Genomic DNA, 19,589 nt, shown 5'->3' on the forward strand with positions numbered 1-19,589 from the left:
TAAAACCAATTGTATAGGTTCGTTGGTGAGCCCGTAAAACCAACATAGGTTTTTGGTGAACCCGGAAAACCAAAGTGTATAGGTTCGTTGGTGAGCCCGTAAAACCAACATAGGTTTTTGGATTGTGAGCCCGGAAAACAATCCAACTGTAATCCGCGGGATTATAGTGAATTCCCAAGGGGACGCTTGGGGAGTGGACGTAGGTGCTAAGGAGAGCACCGAACCACTATATATTGTTGTGTTTGTGTTGTGCTTGTGCTTACGTTTATTCTTGCATCATCTTCTATCTTTGCACTAGTTTAAATCATTCAAATAGTTTAAGGAAGCATCCACCGCACTTAATTAAGAAAACGTTTAAAGCACCAAAATTTAGAAGAAACCAATTCACCCCCCCTCTTGGCTTGTCACCTTGGGCAACACATCTTCCAGCAGCATTTTCTACAAATCGTCGGGTTCCGGTTCTGCATTCTACATTTTGACATCCAAACTCATCCACTGATTCAGATCTGCAAGAAGAGGTCGTATCTTTCCTTTAAATAATTATTTTTCAGCCTTTCCCTATAAACTAGCTTATCTTTAGATTATTATTGTTTCACTTCATGTTGTCGGTTTGAGATAGGACCTTACTTTTAAAAAAGCCTATGCCCCTTGAAAACACATATTGAGCCTTACAAATTATTTTCAAATCCTCGAAAGGCAACTAGGAAATTTTACTTGAATCTGGTGAAACCCAAATCAATTTGAAGGACCCCACTTTCATTAGATTAACCTGCAAAGAATTTTGCATGATCCAAACCAAGGTTAGCAGTACCTAAGGTCCTGATATTTTGTTATCACCTGTGCTAATTCGAAGGTAACCGAGACTACGTCAAAAGTCGTCTTTTATTCAACATTGTTGATTTTATTCTGAATGTTAATTATATATCTAGGAATTTTGAATTCTAGAGTATGACAACTCGCAGCGGTACATCTTACTCACATGAGATGTCGACCAACCCAAACCAACAGGTATTAGATGCCATAGCAGCATTAGAAACCAGATTAGGAGCAAGAATCACTGACCTTGAAACTAGGCTGAATACTCGCTTGACTATAGCTGAAAATTCAATCACCAACCTCCAAGTGACTCACAACGATGGAGAATCTGAACTTGGTGAGACTGAACCGTCCCGCCCCAGAGGCCTTGGGCCACAACACCAAAGGGACTATCTAAGAGCACGTGAGACACCAGATGAGCATGTAATGCGCAGTATTAAGATCGATGCACCAAGTTATGATGGTCGTCTTGACCCAAAAGTCTTCATCGATTGGCTCGCTGATATGGACCATTACTTTGAATGGTATAGCTTGTCTGACGATCGCAGAGTTCGTTTTGCAAAAATGAAGCTCATTGGTCCTGCAAAATTACATTGGAACACAATAGAAAATATGCTTGCTAGAGCTAGACAACCCCCTGTGGTACATTGGGATGAAATGAAGGAGAAGTTAAAAGAAAAATATCTCCCAACATCCTATAAGAGTCGCCTGTTAGATCAGTGGCAACGACTGATTCAAGGAAATAAACCTGTGTCTGAGTACATCGCTCGCTTTGATGAGTTCTTCATGCGATGTGATGCACGTGAGAGTGTGGAATTGACCCTTTCTAGGTTTTGGTCCGGATTGCGAGATGATTTACAAAAAGAGCTTATTCTGCGTGAGGTCAATTCATTAGAACATGCTTATCAACTTGTCCAAGACATTGAGCGATATACTAATAAGACAACCTTTAGGCGATTTGATCTTAAGGAGACCAATTATAAGAACACCCACGATAGTCAAACTAATACTTGGAGTAAGCCTAATATTAGAAATCAAGCGACCGAGTCCCCAAAAATTAATGATCAAAAGAATAAGGGAATTTTAAGTGAACCACCCAAAATTTCTAGAGATCAGTGTTACAGATGTTTTGGTTTTGGGCATAGAGCTAGTCAATGTCCTACTAAGAAAACACTGGTCATCGAAGAAGATAGAAATGATGAAGAAAATGAGTTGGTCTATGAACCAGAGATAGACCCTGAAGAGTCAGATGAAGGTGAGGAACGCGGCTCACTTGAGGGTTCCACTCCTTTAGGCATAGTTAGGTGTGTCCTTACACAACCTAAGCAAGAAGATGATGACTGGAGACGTCGATCCATATTTCACACTTATATCAAATGTGGCGAACATAGCTGTAAGGTTATCATCGACAGTGGGAGTAGTGTCAATGTTGTATCCACAAGAACTGTCAAGAAGCTACAGTTAAAGACAGTGCCTCATCCTAACCCTTATAATGTGTCATGGGTGGATAAAACCGCATCAGTTTGGTATCCTCCTCCTTCCCCTTCTTAATTTCTTCTCTAAATTAGCTGTCCCGCATCAGTTTGGTATCAGAGCATGGAAGTTCATCATGTTCTGGAAGAATTTAAGGATCTCTTTCCTGAGGACCTTCCTGATGAGCTCCCCCCTATGCGTGACATTCAGCACGCCATAGACTTGGTTCCAGGGGCGACTCTCCCGAACTTGCCTCATTATAGACTAAATCCGATTGAACACGCTGAATTGAAACGGCAAGTTGATGAGCTGCTCCAAAAGGGGTTCATCCGAGAAAGTCTTAGCCCGTGTGCGGTGCCGGCGCTTCTAACGCCCAAAAAAGACGGCACTTGGAGAATGTGTGTGGATAGCAGGGCAATTAATAAGATAACGGTTAAATATCGGTTTCCAATACCACGATTGGATGACATGCTTGATATGATGGCAGGTGCCACTATCTTTTCCAAAATTGACCTTAAGAGTGGTTACCACCAAATCCGTATCCGCCCAGGTGATGAATGGAAAACAGCTTTCAAAACCAAGGATGGGTTATACGAGGGGCTAGTCATGCCCTTTGGATTAACAAATGCACCTAGTACATTTATGCGAATTATGACCCAAGTACTAAGACCTTTCATGGATAAATTCCTTGTAGTCTACTTTGACGATATCTTAATTTACAGCAAAAACAAGGAACAACACCTTGAGCACCTACGTTTGGTTTGCAATTCACTAAGAAAAGAAAGCCTATATGCGAATCTTAAGAAGTGTTCATTTATGACTGATCGTGTAATCTTCTTAGGATTCGTTGTTTCTTCTGAGGGTGTTTCAGCAGACCCACAGAAGGTCCAAGCTATTCTTGAATGGCCCGAACCCACTACATTATTTGAGGTGCGAAGCTTCCACGGCCTAGCCACCTTTTATAGAAGGTTCATCAAGAATTTTAGTACGATCACTGCACCGATTACGGATTGTATCCGGAAAGGTGAATTTCATTGGACCATTGCGGCCTCAAGGGCATTCCAAGAGATCAAGACTAGAATGACTGAAGCCCCGGTGATGCGCCTCCCAGATTTTACTAAGGTTTTCGAAGTTTCTTGTGATGCATCTGGTATAGGTATAGGTGGTGTCTTAAGCCAAGAAAAGCATCCTATCGCATACTTCAGTGAAAAGCTGAATGATGCCAAACGAAAATATTCCACCTATGACAAAGAATTTTATGCAGTTATACAAGCGCTGCGTCACTGGCGTCACTATTTGCTACCTCAGGAATTCATATTATATTCCGACCATGAAGCTTTGAGGTACTTAAATTTCCAAAAGCGATTGAATTCACGACACGGAAAGTGGGCTGAATTTCTTCAAGAATATACCTTCGTGTTGTGTCACAAAGCAGGTATTGACAACAAAGCAGCTGATGCCTTAAGCCGACGTGTAGCATTACTTTTGTCGGTAAGCATAAATGTTACTAGTTTTGAACGTATAATTGACGACTATGCAACTTGTCCAGACTTCGCTGAGATCTATGCAAGCGTCTTAGATGGTCGCACCAGGGACAATAGTGATTACCTTGTGGTTGATGCCTTTCTGTTCCGAGGAAACAAGCTATGTATCCCTCAAACATCCCTTAGAGATTTTCTTGTTTGGGAACTTCATGCGGGAGGAATAGCTGGCCATTTTGGTAGAAATAAGACCATTGATATGGTCGAACAAAGATTTTATTGGCCTAGTTTAAAACGGGATGTTGCAAAAATTGTTAGTCAGTGTCGTACTTGTCAACTATCCAAACAGCGCAAACAAAACACTGGTTTATATACTCCCCTTCCTGTCCCAGATCGTCCTTGGCAGGACATTAGTATGGATTTCGTGCTAGGATTGCCAAAGACTAGAAGTAAGCATGATTCCATTCTCGTGGTAGTGGATCGGTTCTCTAAAATGGCACATTTTCTACCCACTTCCAAGACTTCTGATGCCTCCAAAGTTGCGAGGATTATCTTTGATGAGGTTGTTAGGCTCCACGGGCTTCCAACTTCGATAGTGACTGATAGAGATGTCAAATTTGTTAGTTATTTTTGGAAGACCCTCTGGAACTTTATGGGTACTAAGCTTAAATATTCCACAGCCTATCACCCTCAAACAGACGGGCAAACTGAGGTGGTCAACCGCAGTCTAGGAAACCTTCTACGATGTTTGGTAGGTGACCACCCCGGTAATTGGGACCTTCTTCTATCCATAGCTGAATTCGCCTACAATAGCTCTGTAAACAGGACCACTGGCTTGAGCCCTTTTGAAATTGTCTTAGGCTATGTACCGCGAAAACCTGTTGATCTTATCCCAGTAGCCCCTAACAATAGAATCTCTGAGACCGCTGAATCCTTTGCGCAACACATGCAAAATTTACATAAAGAGATTAAGAAGAAAATTGAAATCAACAATGCGAGATATAAAACGGCCGTTGACTTACGTCGACGTTATCAAGAATTTCGAGCGGGTGATGATGTAATGATCAGAATCAGACCTGAACGGTTTCCACCAGGAGCCGTTAGGAAATTGCACGCCCGAAGTATGGGTCCATACAAAATTCTGAAACGGGTTGGATCTAATGCATATGTGGTGGATATTCCAAGTGTTTTGGGATTAATCCAGTTTTTAACGTAGAAGACTTAGTTGCCTACCGAGGTCCGACAACTATTCCTACAGACCCACTCAATGAGCCTAACACTGACTGCACATCCAATTTTGAGAACATATCTCCTGCTCCTGCCTTGCCTCCTGTACCTTCTTCTTCGCAGATCACAGACACAGTGGAACAGATTTTGGATGATCAGATTGTTAGCACGCAGAACGGTGGTTATCAGCGATACCTGGTCAGATGGCATGGTCGACCTCCGTCAGATGATACTTGGATTAGCAGAGATGAGCTTCAGCGACTTGCTTCAGACCTGTTGGAGCATTACCAGACATCCGTTTCGCCAGAGGCGAACTCTTCTCCGCTGAGGGGAGTTGGTGGGGACACAAACCACCGTTTCCAGCATGTATACAGGCGTCGCCGGCGTGCATAGCACTTTGACCACCCTAGTTTTATTTTCATGCGTATTTTCATTTATTTCTTATGTATTTTCGTATTTTATTAGTTGCTGGCTTGTTTGATTGTATTTAGCTAGTGTAGTGGCCCATGATGTCGTTGGATCATGGGTAGTTACATGATCTCATTTGTGGGGATCATGGGTAGTTGTATTGGGGCTATATATGGCACCCCCTTATCTACTGTTGGGCAGAATATTTTGGATTAAAAAAGGACTTTTGCTTTGGCATCTGGTAGACTCCAGACTCCTCCCTCCTCCTTCCCCTTCTTAATTTCTTCTCTAAATTAGCTGTCCCGCATCACTCAGTCTTGCAGTAAAGATTGGTAGTGTTTGCAATGTGCCTGCTCCCTCTTCTCTTCCTTAGTTTCCTTCAACCCTATTGTTTTTTTTTTTCATTGTCTTGACTAAATAATGACCATGGAAAATGAGATAATAATTATGCATAGTGAGATTGCCAGTTTCACAACTTGGCTGAGTTCGGGGAAAATATGGTGTATAATATGTTCAACATGTATATGGTTTTTGCCTAACAACAAGAATCTCAGAGGCACTATATATCCTTCAGCATGACCTATATCACACAGGCCAGAAAATAGTGTTATAAAATAAACTAGTCGAAAAGTAATGTAGCAGACACCGATGTAGACTGGCTGATTTGCAGAAACCAGCAAATTTCGTACCCTCCAATTCTTGAAGCTGTGTTGCAATCAGCAACACCACAATTATTGGCTTAAATCACTTGGTTCTATTTTATTAGATGTGCCTTAATATTGTTTCAAACTATTTTGTATAACTGATCAAAGATAACAAAAATGAACACAATTTGGTTAGCTTTTGACATTCATGTTTGGCCGACACGTCATCTCCTATATTTTCACTAAAATTAAAATCTGGACACATCATTAACATTTTTAATGTATCCTTCAAGTAAACAATGCTACCTTAGCATTGACCAAAATATGTCTCATGATACTGTATCAGATACTTTCTCAAGTCTAGAAATGCCATAAGTGGAGACTCTCAACTTTTGATCAGATATATTTACATCAGGTATATCTAGAAATGACCAAAATATGTCTTTACATTAGATGAGTGATCTACTCTTAACCCTTCTGTAGCCTCTGTGCTCTATCATCTTTGGCATAAAGGCCAATCAAATCCATAATCTTTTCATTATTTTTCTCAAATTTTGTGTCATTACCACGTCCAATAACTCGATATGGTAATTCATAGACCTTACACTTCTGTGTACCACATTTATACCAATAAATATGTTTCAGGGTAATTTTTCTACCATACTTTCCTCCAGGATTGCATGTTTCTAATGCTTTGCACTATAGCACACAGTTTAAATTTTTATCAGCATCAATTCTATATCGAGAATTTTTTCTCAGAAAAAGGGAGAAACAGTGGAGGGCTGGCTTGATGTGCAGGCATGCTGCCTACCGTCGCCGGAAAGGATAGAAAGATAATTGGTTTTGTTTCCTTGAAGCTTCAGGAATTTTCACTAACTACGATAAACTAAGGATAACTAACTAAAAAGTTAAAATGAAAAGACAGAATTTCATTGATCTCGCTAAAAAATCGTTGTCCTGCTATTACAGCTTGATATTTACAAGTGGCTCTTGTTACCTGTTAGGATAGGTGTTATTTTTTAATTTTGATACTTGTCCTTATTAGTTTGCATCACGTGGGCCATTATTGTTATGCATGGCAATAACATTTCTTCCACTACTCCTATATTCTGGGTAGTGGTAACTGTTGACTATCCACTGCCCTTGGATTTCTTTCTACTAAAGACCCCATCCTAGGCTAATAGTTCTCGTTCCCCTCAGTCTACACAGCAGGTACTCGATCTGCACCTTGATGCTTCAACATGCACTTCTGATGTTTTGGTCTGCACCCTTGATGTTTCAACCTACAACCCTGGTTGTTTGGCCTCCTCTCTTGGTGGTTCAACCTGCACCCATGGTTTTTCGGTTTGCACCACTAATGCTTTAGCCTGATTCTTTGGTACTCGGTCTGAAATTGGCATCCTTCTAGCTGTTACCTGACATCTTCGGCCTACTAATCAAGTACAACTTCGGTCTGCTGACCAAGTACAACTTGGCCTGCCAGCTGAGTATAACTTCAGCCTACTAGCCGAGTACTTCGGCCTGCTCATCAAGTTCTTGATCTGCATGTTGGTACCTGATTGAAGGTTACAACCTTTCCAGAAACTCTTATTTCAGCCTGCACAAGATGTCCCTTTAAAAGACTTACTACTATTCAATCTTATACTGGATGACCTTCTGAGGCCTCTTGTTGATCGGTATAATGGTCACAGTCATCAATATGAATGTGGTGTAAACAAGAATACGCATGCATTATCCCCTATTGAGGTTCCTGTAATGAAGTCATCAACGGGCATAAGATTTACCCAATCTATTTCTTTGATTTCACCATCTAAAGGAAGGATATATGGCTTACTCTTCTTGTGTGTAATGTGGTCTATACTTCTGGTTCTCCTCCTTCACCTAAGCTATTTCTGCATTTTCATTCTATCTTTTTGGTCCAACTCAATATATGATTATTAGATGAACGATTAGTATCTTTCTGGTTTCTATCATAACTTGGGTATATTTCTAAACCTTTCCTGTGATTTCTTTGCTATACTTTGTATCATATATTGGGTTTTTGGGCATTGCATCTAATCGCTTAAAACCACTACGTCAAGTAATCCTCCCTCTATTATTGAAATATCTTCCTTCCGTTCCCACTGTCCAACTACTGCAAGGCACTTTGTCGACTATCGAACAAATTATATCAAAGAGAAACAAAAAGGAAAACACAGGCAATGATTCATATGCAAGTTTGGTTAAAGCGTAAGTTCATCAGGAGCGATTTTCTGAATCTAGATATGTTTTTTCAATTATGTTTTAGTGATACTTAAATATTCAGCAATCATCTATCCCTCAATAACAAACTCAAGAGAGGTATACCAAAATATATGTTGGGCAAGGCAACATGAAAGCATCTTGACAAGTGCAGGTTGCAACATAGTGCTTTCACACAATAAAACAGGTCTATATCACAAATAAACTCAAAAAGGAAGATACATATTGAAATCTAAGTTATTGACATCCCAATATAGCATGCATACTTAGATGCATTCCCCTGCAGTGTTTATGGTAGACCAAGACATTGTTAGGATTTCATGACGGTTTGCTTGGTCTAGATGAGAATGATAATAGATAATCCCCCAGACAGATTGTACAGTCAATGTATACCAAAATATATGTTGGGCAAGGCAACATGAAAGCATCTTGACAAGTGCAGGTTGCAGCATAGTGCTTTCACACAACAAAACAGGTCTATATCACAAATAAACTCAAAAAGGAAGATTCATATTGAAATCTAAGTTATTGACATCCCAATATAGCATGCATACTTAGATGCATTCCCCTGCAGTGTTTATGGTAGACCAAGACATTGTTAGGATTTCATGACGGTTTGCTTGGTCTAGATGAGAATGATAATAGATAATCCCCCAGATAGATTGTACAGTCAATACTTCTTGAAGCTTTCATGACCATAGAGATTGGTAGGTTAGAATGCAAATAGAGAAATGTGGAAAAAGGAAGGCATTAGTTTTAACTTGCAAAATAATGAACACTCATACGCCCTGGATATAGCAATCAATATTATTCTTTCAAGAAGAAAGGCAGGTTATGTTTCAACTTAATCAGATAATAATCAGTTTCTTCCACTTCAAACAGAATGACCTTCTTCTACCTAAAATACAGTCACCATATTGGTTTCAGCAAGTTAAGTTTCTTTAAGTTACTTGGTTAAACAAACTACTACAAGGTACAAACCAAGTCATCCAGACCTGCAAAGAGAAATGAGCAATTTGGCAGAGAGAAAAAGCAAGAGAATTAGGATACAACTCATTTAATCAAGGGTTGAGATTTCGCATCCAGTGGCTTGCCAGACTGGCATTGCATGGTAAGTATTGTGCCATCAAGACTGGCACTTAAATCTAACAAAGTCACATTTCTTTTTGTTGCATAAAATGAGGCATGGACATGTACACATTTTACACATGTGACAAACAGGGAAAGGAAAAATGTGTGTTACAAATTAAATCAGAATGGAAATGTACTTAGGTACCAAGACAATATTCATGCTCCTAACTTAAGAATTGCCACTCCATGAGCTGTTAATAAAAGATCCAAGAATACTATCGTAATTACAAGACAATGACAACCAACTCAAAGAGGGTATCCTTACACTCCAAAAATTATCAAGGGTTGCATGGTGAGTGCTTTTGACTAAAGATTTGTTGCATGCAGTATAAGAGTGCAAACTCTAGGCAAGTTGTAAATACTTTCTGAAACACTAGCTTACTAAGCTTACTAAGAAGTAGGTTCTCTTTGATAAACATTATTCTATATGATATTGGGCAATCAAAATTTACAGGCTACAATAATGAGATCGGATCAGCTATGTTATTTTGAACGAAAGGGCTAAAGTATCAGAGGTAGACTACTGCTAGACTTCATTAAGCACTTGCCCTCAAGTGCAGTACTTTCTCTTTTCTGATAAATAGAGCAAAACTATCGCAGAGACCTTTAACTCTAGAACCTAGGATTTAAATTTCATAATATTATCTAGCATTTCAATTGATTTGAAGAAAAATAGCAGTTTCTGTGTGAACAGATTCCCATGCTATATTAAAAACGGGATCAGAAAGAAGAGACCATTTTCATGTTTACAAGAGTTCCATCACTTCAAACCCAAACCGAGGAACATGTACAAGATGGCACCTACTACTTATAAATTCAGTAAGCAGTAAAATCAAGCTATTTCTTTATGGATTACCACAATGAATTTCAATGCATGAGAACACAAATAGCATTCCTTTCACCATAGTGAGGCATCTTGCAAAACACCAGCCTTCTCTCAAACAGGGAAGGATGATAATTAACACAGTGCAGCCAAAGGCAGTATTACATTATTACTAACCATTTCTAGACTATGTAATTGTTCTAGAGATCCTTGCAATGGTTCCTACATTTGAAATATAAATGTGTTAGTACCTACAAAGAGGTCCAAATGGCATACATTGATATGCAACATGTTGTAGTTTAGGCCCACATTAAAATATTTACATTATTGCCACTACAGCTGAAAGTAGTGACTAGGTTCTAACATACATGAATCTAGATATAACAGAAGTAGGGTATATGACATTATATCTCTGGCTCCATGATGATCTAGTTAACTTAAAATAAATAAAACTTATTTACCAGATATAAATAGAGAAAGATAAGCAAATAGGTGATCGCTTGCTTCTTAGAAATGCCAAAGAAAACTAAAAGAAATATACCAAAAGCCATAGAGAAGCTTAGAGAAAAGATTGCAGAATGAAGCTAAATATTAGCATGCATTAAAATTTCAATGACTTGCAACATAGACAAACAAGGTGCAAGCATGGCAGATCCAAATGAAACAGCAAGGAACAGAGTAAAATACTAATCGACAGAAGAAGCAGTCTCAGTCACATCTATATGATACATGGTAACAATACCCTTTGGTACAAGAGTTGTGGGGGATACGAAGAATTCATTTTGATCATTAAACAATTCAAACAATGGGTATTAATATATGCTACAGATGTTTTAGAATTTTCCAAATGGCATCTTGAGGTTTGCTTTCAAATGGACAGCATGAAAAAGAATCACCTCAAAACCTCAGTAAGAAGGGCATTAGTGCCCTTGAATGTTCTTTAAAGTTACCACATTGTGCAAAAACTGATACAACAAAGAGGACCAGAAGAATACAGCAGCAGCCATCTCTAAAGTACTATAAAGCAAGCAAAATAGCTGCAATTAAAGATAAGCATCACGAGAACATCATATCTAGAAAACTGAAAAAAAGACTATATATCATTAGAGAACCGCAAAACACTGGTACGCAAACTATTGCAGAAGAGAGGAGTCTCTTGGATGAACCACGTTGCTACAATTCATTGGATAAAAAGCAGGTAGCTAAGACAAAATAGTAACAGTAAAAGAAATAAAACAAGGCACAGATAAGAAAACTTTGTGCTTATAATTCTGCAGGACAGAGAAATTGCATTTGAGCTAAAGCAAGTACCTTATATCAGCTTTATGGTGCCAAAGAAAATTATAAAACAGCATATTTAGACCCTGCCCTCCCAGTTCAGTTCATTCATGGACAAAATGAGATAAAAAGCAAAGTAGAAAAGAACATGGAAAAGAAAAGGTAAACCACTAGGGACTCTGAGATGCATGATATATCTGGCGATGGGATGATGGAAAACCCAAAAACCTACTGTTGCAAATCTCACTTGAATTCAACTCCGGCTTCAGCAGCCCGTCGAGGCTTGCTCTTTCGCCGGCTTCCATTTGGCCGAAAACCATTAGGCCTAGTCGACTCCTCATTGTTGGATCTCACCCCAGCACTGTTTTCCTCCAGGACTGAATCATAGTTTTCTTTTACTTGTGAATACCTCCTCCTCTTCTTCCCATTCTCAACAGCTGTGCCTTTTGTATCTTTGGTCGAGGCAGAAGGTTTCACATCATCTCCTTCTTCTTCTTCAATCTTCTCAGTTTCCTCTTCATCGATGTCATCTTTTAAAGGCTTTTGTGGCCTCCCCCTCCTCTTATAGGCAGGAAGCACTTCTTCATCACCACTCCCTGGATCCTCGTGGCTTGTTACTATAGTTAATTTCTTCCCCTTTCCTCTGCCTCTACCCATTAATCCAAAATTTACAAATAGAGAAAACTCAAACAATCATAGAAGCTGCAATGGAAATAAAATGAAATCAAGCAAACTTAAAATGAAACCAAGCATCAATTAACTTAAACACTGCAAAATATTTATAACCAACAGCAAATCTACAAGGTAATTGAGCAAAAGGTCGATTCAGTCTCATGGACTTGTAAACTATTAAGGCATGAACTAAAACAAGATCTCTAAACTAATAAAAGATGCAACAAGGAAACCCATAACAAACAAGAACAGTTATATTTAAAATGACAATATTATCAAATACTATTAGATTGTGTTAGGGCACATATTAGATTTCGGAAAGAAAAAAGAAGGTTCATGTAAGATTGATAGGTTATAGACAATCCTAAAAACAGACTGTAATTAAGCATCCAGATTTCCATTTCAAAAAATATAACATATGAAGTTTTCTGAAGATACTATATGGTAGTAGATAATCCCAAAGAAGAAACAGTCATTGAAGAATAAGGATTTTTCGAATATTGAACCCACGAAACTACAGAGACCCCGAGAAGGAATGAAATTTTTAACTTCTTCATTAGCATCACCATGAGCAAAACTGAAGAACCCATAAAAATCACTCTTGAAAGATCATAGAAATCCCTCCTTTTAATCGAAGCAAAGGAAGCAAATCAGTGCCAACATAAATCCTAAACTAGAGAGAAGAAAGATAAGATCCAAGGACTAAACATTGAAACACAAAAACCTCATCTTTGATCAAAAAAATCAAATCATTGAAGAAACCCATTAGGAATAAGCAACAAAAACGCCAGCTAAGATCACTTTTTGGAAGTGCCCATGCTTAAGTCTTTTCCAAAGATAAAACAAACAAAAAAAAGCCAGCGTCAACTCTACCAAAAACATGACTAAAAGCGTGAAGAACCCTTAAAATCTCCCCAAAAAAAACCAAAGACAGGAAAAAAAGATTCAACTTTATCATATAAACGCCAAAAAGAAGGACAAAATGAAACGCCTGGATGGAAAAGTAAGTGGGAGAACCAAATGCTGTTACTGACCTCAGATGAAACTACTCTCTCCTCTTCGGCGGTCCCTGATATCCCATTCCTCAAAATCTACTCGATTTGAGAGAAAACAGAGTTAGAAAACATTTAAAAAATCAGATTTTGAAAACTCTGGCTGCAGAAAGAGGGGGATGTGATGGCTAAAAGACTGGTCTTTGGATGAACCAAGCAAAACCCAGATCAGAGAGGAAGGATAGAGGGGTATAGATTTCAATGAAGACGGAAGGATTCGAGGGAATAAAGCTCCAGCATCTGGCCTCCAATGGGCTATGGGAGCACGAGCAAACAAAGCAGAAGAAGCGAAAGAAGGAGAACAAAAAAGAGCAGTGGAGAGGAGATATTTCTGCAGTTTGCCAGCCTAAATAGATGAATATTAAATTAAATATTAAATATTAAATATTAATGAAGATAAAATGGATGGCTTGATTTTTACATCAAAATTCGTGTTCCTCCGTGTACCACAGATTGGTGGAAGAGACTTGATAAAATTGTTGGCGGGGTTCAACGAACAGCCCCATGAGGGTACAATGGTCATTGTAGTTATTTTAATTTATTAAACTTTTTCCGCTAAAAGCCACTTTGGGTTTATATCCAGGATTTGGGACTAATTCCCGATATTGCGGCAGATTTACGGAAACTAAAGCCGGTTTTCTTAACAAAAATAGTATTTTCGAACATTTAAGATAATTTAAAAAATTCTCAATGACGAAATTGCCCTTTCAGGGTTGCTCAATGAACCAATTCAGTACGACCGTCCGCATAAAAATATCTGTATGGGCTTCCTGGAAACGTGTCCTTCCGCGCTCCAGCCCCATCGCCGGTTTTCTTTTTTCGCTCCGCGTAGAAATTTCTATGCGCCGTTGACCGGGGTCGGCCCATCTAACTTTAAATGTTTGGTCCGCTCCAGTCAGGAAAGTTGATCTGGTCCGTCAACAGAATAGGAAATTGATAGCATCCGTCGAATCAGAATGCCTAAAATTGTCAGATACATTTTTTGTGACTTCCGCGCTAGGTGAATCAAATCTCAGCCGTCCATTGTGTGGAGTTAGTGCTCTCGGTTTGGTGATCCACTTTTAGTGGATTCTGCGACGGGGCTGCACCGTAGTTTGACCTCGAGGAGTGAACCCTGGAGCGTGAACTCTCACCAGCATGAGCTGGTAGAAATAAAACAAAACGAAAAGACTAGCACGAGTACTGGAAGGTCAGAGGTCCAGCGGTTAAAGATTCTCCCGGGATCATCTGAGCCGTTGCATTTTAAGTTCGTATATCACAGTATTGGGCTTGTAGAGTTGTAGTTCACATTAAGATTTGAATGCCTCCTCAAATCCAAATTCTTAAAGAAAATAAACCAACGATTAGGTCACACAAGTCTTGTGGATTCTGTATATCTTATATGTATAATATGTTTGTGATGATGTTTTAGGTCGCACACACGCTTCCTTAATATATTCAACAGATCTATAGTCTTGGACAGCTAGCTAGGATAATCTTCGAAAATTTATCATGATGGAGATAGATTATTGTAACTGTTGGTCTTCAATGAAGAATTTTCGTTTTTCGTAAATATGAGTAATCAGCTTCTGTTGACTGCATTCTTGTCCTTTGTACATATCAACAGATTGGATGGCATCTTATGCAGTCAACCATATCGAAACAATATTATGGAATTCTATAGCTGGTCTACCATCTCAATTTTTACATATTTTTCTTTTAGAATAGCTTACAAGCTATGGCAGTTATAACTTTTGCTGTTTCTATTTTTTTATTGTTTAACCAAACGCAACACAAGTAAGATTATATTAATTTAAAGACAAAAGGCTTACTTCCTGATATTTAAAACCAAATTATTCAACTTTTCTTAACTAATCGCAAACCATTCTCTCTTCATGAATGGTTCAACAAAAGAATTGCATACGACAAATTAATAATGCTAACTTTCGACGTTCATGGTGTTTCTGGTTCTTCACTATTATATATATTGTCTTGCTTTCTTTTTTAATATATCCGTTATAATTTATAACTACTTGTTGCTTTCAGAACTTTTGGCAATTCTTTTTAACACTTAGTATTTGATGCTGGCTGGATTGCGCCAAATGCCAGACTTGTGACCGTGGCTAGGATCTCACTTCACATGGCCGAGATCGGCGTTACTCTCGGAAACTACCACGTGGAGTAACAAGAGGTGCGGCATCTGGTTGGTGGTAGGTTTAGAGCTTGCTGTAAGGTTCAATCTTTAAGAAGGTTGGTACTCCTCAAGTGTGATTTAGGTTATCGAGGAAATGCTTACAAGGCATCCTTGTTTTGCCAGCGGAAAGCATGGCTATGGTACGAGCGGCAGAGAGATGGCACGATGCACGCATGCCGCGTGGATTTGGACTAACGCGCTTGTTGTTTTGTTCCCTCCGTGCCTCACTACTCTGGGCCACCCAAGCCTCCCTGTCTCACCAAGCAAAAGAAATCTAGGTCTTCTCCCATGGATTGCAAACCTATGGATTGTAAGCCTCCCATGGATTTCTAAATGACTACTAGGTATAAATATAGATACGAATATTGCTTAGATGCAAAAATTTATATTTATATTTGTTTTAGATGGATTAAAATACAAATCGAGTATGGAAAGTATGGATATAAATAGATTATAAATTGAATAATTAAATTTTATGACCACATAATCAAAGATAATACTAAGTGGACGATAAAATAAGTTAATAGTAATATTAATATAGTCATTTATTTTTCTTAGAAGTTTATGAGTGTCATATAAAATTAAATAGTATTATAAATAGAATTAGATATTCGGATACAGATCGAATAGTTATCTATTCACATCCATATCTATTTTTCTTTAAGAGATATGGATATGAATATGGATATTAAGCAGATACTCAAATTTCTATCCATATTTGGATATATTCGGATATGGAAATGGATCTGGATGATATCACTTTCATGGGCCCTCTCATCAATTTTTTCAAAATTTTGTATAAGGTTTAATAAAAGATATATATATTATAGAAGCTAGGGAAGGAGAGTCCAAAGGGACAAACTAGGAGCTAAGGACCACACTGCTTTCCTGCCTAGTTGCATGCATTATGTCCGCTATGTGTTTACTGGGCCAGACTAATAAAATGATTTACTCTTTGGGCCACACCAGGCTTGAGCAAATGCATGTCGAATGAGATTCACAGGCTATAGGTATCGTGCAATGAACCTATATCATCCTGTGACTGCGATTCTAGAACAAGAAGGGATGAAAAAGTAATTGAAAAATTGAATCAGTACATATTCCAATATTTTTTGGGCATGAAAATGATCTTAAGAATTTATTAGTTAGGAATCCTATGGGTTGGTGAGGATGATTTGCCCGGTGCATTCCAGGACCTTTTGGTTGCAGATTCTACTGGATGTATTCATATCCGTGTTATATAAAATATCCGTTTTAGCAAAAAAAAGAAAAGAAAAGAATTTATTAGTTATGATGCATATCGAATAAGACATGAATGAAATGATTCTCATTTGAATAAGTTTTTATCATGTAATCGAATGAATTTATCTTGTCGATTGTTGCAATTCTCATGTTTTCTATCTTCCAACGAGAAGAGAGTTGAACTAGGTGTTATTTAAAAAAATAATTAAGCGAGTATATAGGTGATGGAAATGTGATACCAAGCAGAAGATGTAGAACCAGTCACCTATCCAAGAATTCTGCATTTGCATTATGATAATTTGCCCTTTTTTTTTAAGAAACGAATCTCCAATGTTGGTGAAGACGAGATATATAAAGCGTGAAGATGCCAATGCACTCCCGATTGAGATTAATTATTTTGTTGAAGAAGTGGATATATATGAAGCACCTAATATATGTCAATGCTTCAATTCAAGCAAAAGGCCTAGGGACCAAAGCTGAAAACTTGAGTAATTTGCACTATAATGGTTGATATATTCGATCACTATTAGAAGCTAACCTCCATGGGTACCACCAACTTCTCTCTTGTATTCTTGTTTCTTTGAATAATCCTCCCTCCTTTGTTCTCATCACCATACAACCATGGTCGTATTGGTTCTCTAAGCCCGCACGCACACATATGCAAGAAAAAAAAGTGTCGACTAGGTTGATGATGAAAGAAAAAAAAATGGTGGGGAAGGCACGTAAAAACTTTAGCTTGGTAGATGAAAATTTATATGATTGCTGAAAACAGAAAAAGCTTATGGTTGGAGGTCTAAGATGAAGGTTCAAGACCGGGCCAAATCTTTCTCGGATATAGGCTTCTAGGCCCAGCCCAGCATAACAACATTGCTGCCTTGCAAGGACTGGTAATTAAATCAATTGATTATGAATTGATATGTGCGTTTTAGCTTGAAGTTTCATAAACACATATTGATTGCTTATTGCTTACTATTTGCATAAATTTTGGAGAGCGAGGATTGCTGTGGAGTGGAATGGAAATAGATTTTTGTTCTGACATTGCATTAATAGTAATCCCTGCAATTATGCCCTCACCAATACACCCCGCTTATTCCAAACTGAAACATCCGAACAAAAATCGTCGAACAACAATCAATAAACCGTGCGGAAGATGCTACATAAACGCAACATACTATTATATTACTTTTTTTGTTTGGTAAACTACTATTATATTATTTTTTTAACACTATTTTATCTTAAAATAGAAAATTCAGAAATTAAAAACACGAAAATCATTATACAAAAATTTATGATAATTATCTAAAATATTTAAATAGATGTAGTTATTTACTTAAGGAGGGACAAACCTATACAATACATATACAGACTGCTCTGTCTCATCTCCTTCATTTCTATCTAATGGCTTCTGATAACACTTATAAAAATCGTCTTAATATTGACTTTCGACGACGCATCTTAGTTTAATTTGTAATTATTTTAGTTTTGATGCTTTTAAGCGTCGTAATATACCAATGCTAGTATGTAGCAACTAAATTATGGATTTTTTTTATAGCATCGGAAGATTATGGTCGAAAAAATCTATTTTTGTTTTAGTTTTGAGCACGGAGAAGCAGATGTTCTTGAGCTTGGATAAGACAGGGAGAATTAATGGGGCCAACCAAGTTGGGGAGGTCGTACGATCGAGGTTATAGAGGTAGCGGATGTCGGCGATGGCGAGAAATGGAGGGGCTTTTCAGGCCAAACATGTATTTCATGAAGCTAATGGGGTTGCGGATTGAACGATTGCTTATGTAGCCAGTTACTCCAGTAGTATCTTGTGGGTTGGTGATGGAGAGTTGTCCTTAGCTTTTTGAGGTATTCTGATTTTTGATTTTATTGGGTGCATCCATACTCATCAGATATGATCCATCTGTTTTAGCAAAAGAAAAAAAAAAAATGGGCGGTCCGGTCAATCGGTGTGTGCCGGTGGGCGCATCCTATCCCAAAGGGAGATGGGTAAAGGATTGCGGCAGCAAGTGCATTTGAGGGAAAAAAAAAAAAAAAGGTGGTGCAAGGTTGGCCACGCGAACGGAACGGTCCAAAACGACATGCATATATGGATACGCGCTGGAGCCTGCAATAGAGTCGGAGAACGCGCATAATTTTTGCAGCGGTCGACCTGGTGGTAGGTTGCTACTGGGTCTCAGGGAGGTACGATTTGCGCTTGACAATTTAATTGTATAGAATCAGGAGGATGTTCCATGCGGTGAACCATGGTGTTGGGTCCGGTCTGGGAACGCAGTTAGGTAGGCACACGAGGTTGGACGGGGGCTGAGTTATTTGATTGGTTTGACTGACCGACTGTATCTTGATGGCAAGAATTCTAGTTCTAGAAGGCGATTGGTTGATTTGGATGATGGTTCGCAGCTAGTTAGAGGACCACGCAGCATGCAATAATGGCAAACGTGTTTTCTTTCCATATCTCGGGAAACTCACGGTTGCCGAGCCCGACTGGATCGTTATCCTCAAAACGTCTCTCCATATTTTAACCTGCAAGAGGCCACGCTAGTTTAGAAGGGTGGAAAAAGTTAGAAGGACTAGCCATGCTTTAGATTATACTGGAAAAAATTATACTCAACATCATGCATGTATGCACCGCAGCCAACCACCTTATATCGTTCTTGTAGACCAATTAACAAGCTCAGCGTAAGAAACGAGATGAGATAATTGGTACGGTACAATGCCATATGGTGCATGTGGTATAGGGCATAATTTCTTTTATATCGACTAAGACATTTATAAGGTAGCATTGCTATCAATAGATCAAAACATAATTAACTTATATATATATATATATTCAAGAAAAGAGATTTTAAATAACTCTGGTGCGGAATGTCCAAACCACTCTCTCTCTCTCTCTCTCTCTCTCTCTCAAAGTTTTAAAATTTT

The 19,589-nt window shown here is 38.5% G+C and overlaps 1 protein-coding gene across 1 annotated transcript; it reads right to left on the reverse strand.

Moving 5' to 3' along the window:
• Positions 1-11,491: 11,491 nt before the first annotated feature.
• Positions 11,492-13,583, reverse strand: LOC103711401 (uncharacterized). Its single transcript, XM_008797532.6, has 2 exons — positions 13,229-13,583; positions 11,492-12,224 (listed from the first exon to the last, which is right to left on the reverse strand). Exon 2 carries the CDS (start codon positions 12,177-12,179, stop codon positions 11,766-11,768), a length of 414 nt encoding a protein of 137 aa, XP_008795754.1. The 5' UTR covers positions 12,180-12,224; positions 13,229-13,583; the 3' UTR covers positions 11,492-11,765.
• Between the last annotated feature and the right edge of the window lie 6,006 nt (positions 13,584-19,589).

The sequence above is a fragment of the Phoenix dactylifera genome, chromosome 11, assembly GCF_051530095.1.
Source record: "Phoenix dactylifera cultivar Ajwa chromosome 11, Ajwa_hap1_PhDact_Kaust_v1.1, whole genome shotgun sequence".
Lineage (NCBI taxonomy): Eukaryota > Viridiplantae > Streptophyta > Magnoliopsida > Arecales > Arecaceae > Phoenix > Phoenix dactylifera.

Coding starts and splice junctions, on each gene's coding strand:
- LOC103711401 (XM_008797532.6), bottom strand. CDS start 12,179: ATGGGTAGAGGCAGAGGAAAGGGGAAGAAATTAACTATAGTAACAAGC.